The 7,840-nt window shown below is 39.5% G+C and overlaps 1 protein-coding gene across 1 annotated transcript; it reads right to left on the reverse strand.

The window, feature by feature from the left end:
• Positions 1-1,732: 1,732 nt before the first annotated feature.
• On the reverse strand, positions 1,733-3,473 carry LOC149162872 (uncharacterized). The gene is made up of 3 exons (XM_089435824.1): positions 3,353-3,473; positions 3,111-3,252; positions 1,733-2,975 (listed from the first exon to the last, which is right to left on the reverse strand). Exons 1-3 carry the CDS (start codon positions 3,468-3,470, stop codon positions 2,513-2,515), a joined length of 723 nt encoding a protein of 240 aa, XP_089291950.1. The 5' UTR covers positions 3,471-3,473; the 3' UTR covers positions 1,733-2,512.
• Positions 3,474-7,840: the final 4,367 nt, after the last annotated feature.

The following is a 7,840-nucleotide window of genomic DNA, read 5'->3' on the forward strand; positions in this document are numbered from 1 at the left end:
ACCTATGATCAGGGTTTTTTTTCTTTTTGTTAGGTTGCTGATCATTTTTGTTTAATATAACATTAGTGCAACAATATGACTACATTCAGTCTTTTAGATAGGAAGATAGATTGGAAAGTCTTTCAACTTCATCCCGTGAAAGTGTTGGAGCAAGGTGTTGTTGGAGCAAGATTTGTGGGACTTTGTTGAGAAACTAGTTGTACAGCCTACCAACTTTGCGTTGTTGACAAATCATAAAAAGATGGTCAAGTGAGTCATCCTTGACTCCGTAAACAATCATTAGATCCCTCATATTGCCAGGAATGCCACAGGAAAAGACAAATGTTTGATGATGGAGTCACTCTCTATGAGAACATCAATCGGAAGATATTGTTGACGAAGGGCCATGCAGATGAGCAATACAGTTACTGTAGCTGCCTACTCGATGAAGATTACTTACCTCTGTGATCATCTTGCAGCAGTTGGAGAGGAAGTCAAGGGTGAAGAGCTAGTACTCATCGCATTAAATGGGTTCTCTTCTTTTTAGCAATCTTTTGTACATGTGGCCTATGCCCGGAAAAAACTTTCCACTTTTGAGAAGCTATGGGATGACTTCATCCAAGAGAAGAGGAGATTGAAGACTAATGTAGGTACGGAGGAGGAGGAGCAAAATCTTGCCCTCATTAGCAATATTAAAAGGGGCCACGTGACAAGAGGAATTGGGAAGCATCAAAAAGGGAAGAAAAAGGATTCAGGTTCCTCTAACCAGGGAAAGGACTTAATCCACATCAAGTGCTTCAAGAGTCAGAAGTTTGGGGACTTTGCTTCTCAGTGTCATGAGAAGAAGGGGAAGGGAAAGTAATAGTGATAGAAGCAATTTATATGGAAAGGAGAAGCATTAGATGGAGTGATGAGCTTTCATCCAAGCTAGAGACACACTTCTCTATGGTCTCATGCCTCACATCTAACACCATCTGTGGTGTCCACTAGTATGTGGACAATGGAGCCTCCAAATATATGACTTCTAACAAGAGGGCCTTCAACAAACTTTCAAAGCAAGAAGCAAGCATTAAGTGGAACTTGGTGATAATGCCATGTCTCTAGTTGCTAGAGTGGGATCCATCTCATTTCAGATGTCATCTAGTGATATCCTTGAGCTTACTAGTGTTTTGTATGTACCTAGATTAACTAAAAATCTTGTTTCAGTTTTAGTGATGACAAAGCTCATTAAGTTTGAGGACAAGCAAGTCCTCATTTGAAGAGATACTTGGATCCTAGTTGAGTGTTTTTAAGAGTTTTCTTGAGGGTGGTCTATACCAGTGTTGATAATATCGGTATCGGGAAAATATCGGCGAGGGTCTGGAAAATATCTTATCGGAAATATCGGCGAAAATATCGGCAAAATATCGGCAAATATCGGCAAGCATAAAAAATGCATAATATATTCATTTTTTTTCAAATTTCTAAACATATAAAGCAATAACAACATGAACTAAACACATTGGCACATAAATATGAAGAAAACACTGATATATATGATATCAAATAGAAATGATACATCAAACTTCAAAGGCGATACCAAATCCTGCTGATCCCTGATAGTGATAAATTGATAATTGTCCAATCAAGGACTCAAACAAAAATTAAAATAACATCACACATCCTGCTGATCCCTGATAGTGATAATTGTCCAATCAAGGACTCAAACAAAACAACATCACATATATAAAACTTTAAAAGTATTTCATCATCATGAGTTATAAACTTATATGTAGCAAAAGTTGCAAAACAAATAAAACTAGCAGCTATCTATCTGAGACCATTGGCCTCTCCCTAGCAGCTTTCTTTCTGTCTTGTTCAGCAATTGCTTCACGAGCTTTTTGTATAACCTCTGCACTAGAAACCATACAAGGCATGACATCTGCATCATATGCAGAGAGTTTAGCCAGATGGTATTTCAATCGTGTAATCCCTCCTGACATCTTGGTCCCACACAAGTTGCATGATATAAGTGCCTGATTTGCCCCACCAACAGCCTCCCCATACTCCCAAAATGGGTCCAAAGCTTTTGGCATATTTGACATTTGTACTTGTAGTGAACTAATTCAAACCTAGGGCACAAAAAAAACAAAAAATTGGCATTAAATGAGTATAACTATACAGTGCGCAGCAAACACTCAAGAAACTATTTTAATTTTTAAAGCAACATCTTCATGTTCAGAATTTAAACAACAAAAGCAAGCATAAAAAATGCATACTATATTCATTTTTTTCAGATTTTTAAACATATAAAGCAATAACAACATGAAATAAACACATTGGCACATAAATATGAAGAAAACACTGATATATATGATGTCAAATAGAAATGATATATCAAAGGCGATACCAAATCGTGCTAATCCCTGATAATTGTCCATTCAAGGACTCAAATGTGGAGAACCAATACAAAATAACATCACATATAATAATAAAAGTATCTCATCATCATGAGTTACATGTAGCATAACAAATAAAACTAGCAGCTATCTATCTACTGCCCTCTCCCCCTTTTACGGGAAAACATGATGGGCTGTTTGTCAGGCCTGCCCCTAGTAGTAGAAGGCCCTGACACTGCCTCTGCACCTAATGTCAAATAATGAGTGATAGGCATGGAGCTATGCTCTCCTATATCTATAGCAGATGGTGTTGATGCTGATGCTCCCGCAGTGTCCTCCTCCAGCTCCTCCTGCTCCTCCTCTAAGTGCTGCTGCTCCTCTGACTCCGAGTCCTCCTCTTGCTGCCCCTGCTCTAATGGATCATCTGCCACTGGCTCCTCCAACCATGAAGGTGACTCCTCCAATATGGGCTCCTGAGACTCCACCCTCCACGGAGACAATACATCAATATTGTCTAAGGAAATGGCATCTGGATCCACTGGTGATTCTATTTGCCTCACTCGAAGTCGGATGTTGTAATGCACATACACCAAATCGTTGAGGCGTGCGAACTCCAACCTGTAAGAGTGTCAAAAAAAGTAATGAGTCTTGACTCTTGACTCTTGAGTCTTGACACTTGAAGGTCATAAATTAAAAATTAAAAATTACAATAAGTGTAATTGCTCAACTGAAGGCTTGAGTTTAAAGTTATACCTGTTGCGCTTTTTGGCGTGTATTTTCTCAAATACACTCCAATTGCGCTCACACCCTGAAGAGCTACATGTTTGACTCAAGATTCGCATAGCCAAATTTTGCAAATTTGGTACCCTTGCACCATAGCTTCGCCACCAAAGATCTACAACAAAATAATGAAATAAAAAATTCAAAAACTTAAAAGTTAAAACATAATTAAATTCAAATTTATAATTTCTAATGAGTGATGACTTGTCACTTACGTGGCATGAAGAGGGCCCTTTCCTTAATGGCCTCATCAAAGCCAAATAGGCCAACACAATCCTGATAATTATGTATCTCGCGGCTGATTTTGAGACGAACCTCAGAATCAGGTACCATCCTCTCAATACAGGAATGGAGCCCTTCAATCACCTCGCCATCAAAACGAAAATTGCATTTGTATGCAAATGCAGGGTTGAGGAAGAGTGCTGCTACATGAATGGGTCGATGAAGCATCCCTGTCCACCGACTATCGATCACATCCCATAACATCATCTGCCTATTAAGGCCAGCAGAACCCTTGTCTGCATAATAGGAACGAATGGCCTCCTTGGCCCTATCCATGGCCTCATACAAATAAGGCATTGCAGGCTTCTCTCCATCCACCAATCTAAGAACCTTTACTATAGGTTCGCTAACTGCACATGCTTCTTCTACTCCACGCCAAAATGTCTCAGAGTACAACATTTTTTCAATGGCTTTCCCATCAGGTCTCCTGCTGTATCTACAACCACGCCAATCATTAGACACAAACATTTGCTTCAACTCGTACTGACATCGAAGCAAAGACTGAAGAGTAATAAAGGTTGTGGCAAAACGTGTGATGGCAGGACGCCGCAACTCCTTGTTTCCTGTGAACCTCCTCATAAGGCTAAGAACAATAGCATGGTTATAAATAAACTTGGGGATGCTCCTAGCCATATGAACTGCCTCCTTGATGAAGGAGAGTTTCCCCATATCCTCAAGCAACAAATCAAGACAATGCGCTGCACATGGAGTCCAGAACAATGTGGGATGCCTCTCCATAAGCATTCTGCCGGCAGACACATAATTAGCTGCATTGTCTGTTACGACTTGCACCACATTCTGCACACCAATCTCCTGAATGAACCCATCTAACAACTCACATATCGTTGCTGCATCTTTGATATGTTCTGATGCATCCAACGATTTAATAAACATGGTACCTTTAGGACAATGTACCAAGAAATTTAGAAGGGTCCTACCCTTCCTATCTGTCCAACCATCAGACATCACTGTGCATCCAGTGACTTCCCATGTCTGTTTCAACTCCGCCAATCTAGAGTTGATGTCCTCTTTTTCTGCTTGAAGAATTGGCCCCCGCAACTCCTCATATGTGGCACTTTTGTACCCTGGGCCCACAACAGCAATAGCATCACACATTGGTTGCCAAAATGGATTGGTTTTTGTGATGCTGAGAGGTAAGTCGCTCCAATAAATACACCTCCCCATGACTCTATCTGCTTCTTCCTTCTCCTTTTTTTTGACAAGCGATTTTATGCCAGGTTGTGCTCCAGCTCCTGTTCGTGGAACAAAAAATGATGACCTCGCATTCACACTAGCATGTGATGGTGTGCCAGTTGTGGAGCCCCTCCCACTAGCGCCAGTAGGGCCACTACCCTGAACATCAAAATCATGAGAAGATATCCCAAAGGATCTACCTGCACGTTCAGCTTTGTTTCTTTCCGCCTCTTCCTTCTTTCTGTCCTTTTCTTCAATTGCCTCAAGAGCTTTTCGTATAAGCTCCGGACTAGAAACTCTACAAATGCCAACATCATGTCCAGGGAGTCTAGCAAGATGGTATTTCAGTCGTGTAACCCCACCTGTCATCTTGTCCCCACACAATTTGCATGAAAGATATGCACGATTTGTCCCACCATCAGGGATCCCATACTCCCAAAATGGGTCCAAGTTTTTTGGCATATTTGTATTTTTGTATTGCTGTTAGCCGCTAACTCAAAAGGAAACCTACAGCACCAAAACAAATTTGGAATTAGTAACTTAATAACTTATTAAGTAATATATAACCCTTGTTTTTTTAATATATAAATTTATAAAATTCTGAAGAAAAGCTCTGACAGCAATCAAAAAGCTCTAGGTTCAAATCCCTCCTCCATAAATCCAGGGTTAAGACAATCTGTGCCAGCACATACAAACACAAACACACACGTATGGGCTCTACCCAAAGCTCACTGGATAACATTGGCTTCCTCTAGTACTTATAAAGTTATAAGTTATGACCCCAGGAGGTCATGCTGTCACTGGAGGTCTGGTTAGCTGGCTGCTGTATTGTAATTTGTCAACCAGTCAAATTGATGTACTCCTTTTACCTCTATAACGGAAGGTGGAAGATGATGCAAACTTCAAAGCAAACCATGAATGCATTGCTGCAAATACATTATCAGTTGCCAGAAGTTAATACAGTCAGGATCATTTGAATTTTGAACAACAATAGAAATTTGATCTCTCTGTACTCATGAACAATAAACGAAGAGCTGCATATAAATTTACTGATAGGCTGCTACAGTGACCACCACTAGGCTACAGTCTCTATGTGAAACTCTGTTGCTTGGAGGAATCTGATTTGAATTACATCTTGAATTTGCACTATAATTGGTTCAAGGAAGGATTCGGGCTTGATGATGACATAGATAGGCTTCCACTCTTTAAGTCATGACGGTGGTCTGTGGCTGCTTGAGAATAGACTGACTCACTGAGTGACTTGGGCTGCGTCAATTTCAGAGATTTGTGCCTTTTCGATACTTCATTACAGTGATATTATTTACAGAATGCATGCAGCCTTGCAGGTATATTCCGAAGTGTTTTGGAGTGGTCTTCAATACAGCTGTAACAATTTGGGAATGTCTTTTAATGTAATCATCGCTAACAATAAATATGAGGGAGAAAAGTTCATGTCTCAAAGACCCTTTATGGACCTCATAGCAAATAGAAAGTAGTTTCACTGCATTTTCCTAAAGCTAAACTGCATTTTGCTCATGTCTAGAGGCCAATAATGCAATGTCACTCAGCTTTTTCAAAAGACTGTGCATAAACTGTGATAATTTTTGCCTTAAAAATGATGCATATTACGGTAAAAAACTGGTGTCACTTCACTCTGCATTATACTGTGGCATTTCTTATAATTTGTTTATCAACACAAGCAATGAACTTCATATATCAAAAGCTATTCATGCTATATATCTATAAGCTGTTCACATTCATTTATACACAAACATATGAATATGGAACCATGCTATACACAGTCCATATAACGCACAACACTACCACGCAATCCATACAAATTTACAATGCATTATGTATATATGTTGGGCATTGTGTATATAGTTATACGCTGGGCATTCATATAATAATAATATACCACGCAGTCATACACAATGATGAGATCATACGTGGTATGGAACACAGTGTTGAAATTATGGTCAAATATTAAACCCTCCGCAGCCAAAGTATTAAGTTTTAACGGTTGGGCAATGGGGAATACGTATTACGCTGCACGCATACCTGGAATTTGGAAAGTTGTAAAGTTTAAACACATAAACTGGAACCCTCCGCAGCCAAAACCCTCCGCAGCCAAAACCCTCCGCAGCGTCTCCAGGCTCCAGCTCTAACGAAAACTCGAAACAGAAATGGTTCATTTACGAGGCCAAACCCCAATTTATAAATGCTGCCGGCGATTTTTAGGGTCGTCGCGCGATATTTGTAAAAAAATCGCCGAGATTTCGGATATATCGCGAGAAATTCAAAACTAGAAAAAATCGCGAGAAATTACAGCCGAAATTTCGTTTTGGTAAAAATCTCGCGATATTTACGATTTTCGCCGAAATATCGGCGATATTTTCAACACTGGTCTATACAAATTATAGGGGGGGTCCTGTGAGAGCTCTAGTTCATGACAATGACAACTTGTGTGAGCTTTGGCACAAGAGACTAGGTCACCTAAACTATGGAGAACTGTCAATCTTGAAGAACGGGGTGTGGGAATTGCCAAACTTCAAGGTTGAGAAGAAAGGAATGTGCAAGGGCTATGCACTTGGTAAGCATGTGAAAGTTGCTTTTCCTAGAAATGAGCATAGGTCAAGAGAGATTTTTGACCTAATCTACTTAGATGTATATATACCCATGTTTCCAACTTCTTTATTAAGTAATATTCACTATGTATTTTTTATTGATGATTCTTCTAAGAAGTCTTAGATTTGCTTCATGAAGACCAAGGATGAGGTCTTCAGGGAGTTTCAAGAGTTTAGGTCTCTTGCAGAAATCAAAGAGGTAAAAAGATTAAGGTGTTAAGATTTGAAAATGGAGAGGAGTATACCTCCAAGGACTTTGATACTTTTTGTAATGAAGCAAGAATCAAGAAGGAACTCCTAGTTCCCTACAACCCTCAACAAAATGGAGTTATAGAGAGGAATGGGGTTATAGATAGGAAAAACAAATCTATCATAGAAATAACTAAATCCATAATTCATGATCTGGATTTGCCACATGTATCTAGCAATAAGTATGTCATATAGCTATCTATATTCGAACTTGACCCCTCAAGTATTTTTGAAGGGAAATACACTAGAGGAGGCATTCATAGGTGAGAAGCCTCATGTATCACATCTTTGTATTTTTGGTTGCCTTGTCTATATTCATGTTCTTGAAGGGAATCTTTATGGATTACAATG

Source organism: Pinus tabuliformis, chromosome 5_2 (assembly GCF_031772625.1).
Source record: "Pinus tabuliformis cultivar Carrire ecotype Pingquan chromosome 5_2, CPIR1, whole genome shotgun sequence".
Taxonomy (NCBI): domain Eukaryota; kingdom Viridiplantae; phylum Streptophyta; class Pinopsida; order Pinales; family Pinaceae; genus Pinus; species Pinus tabuliformis.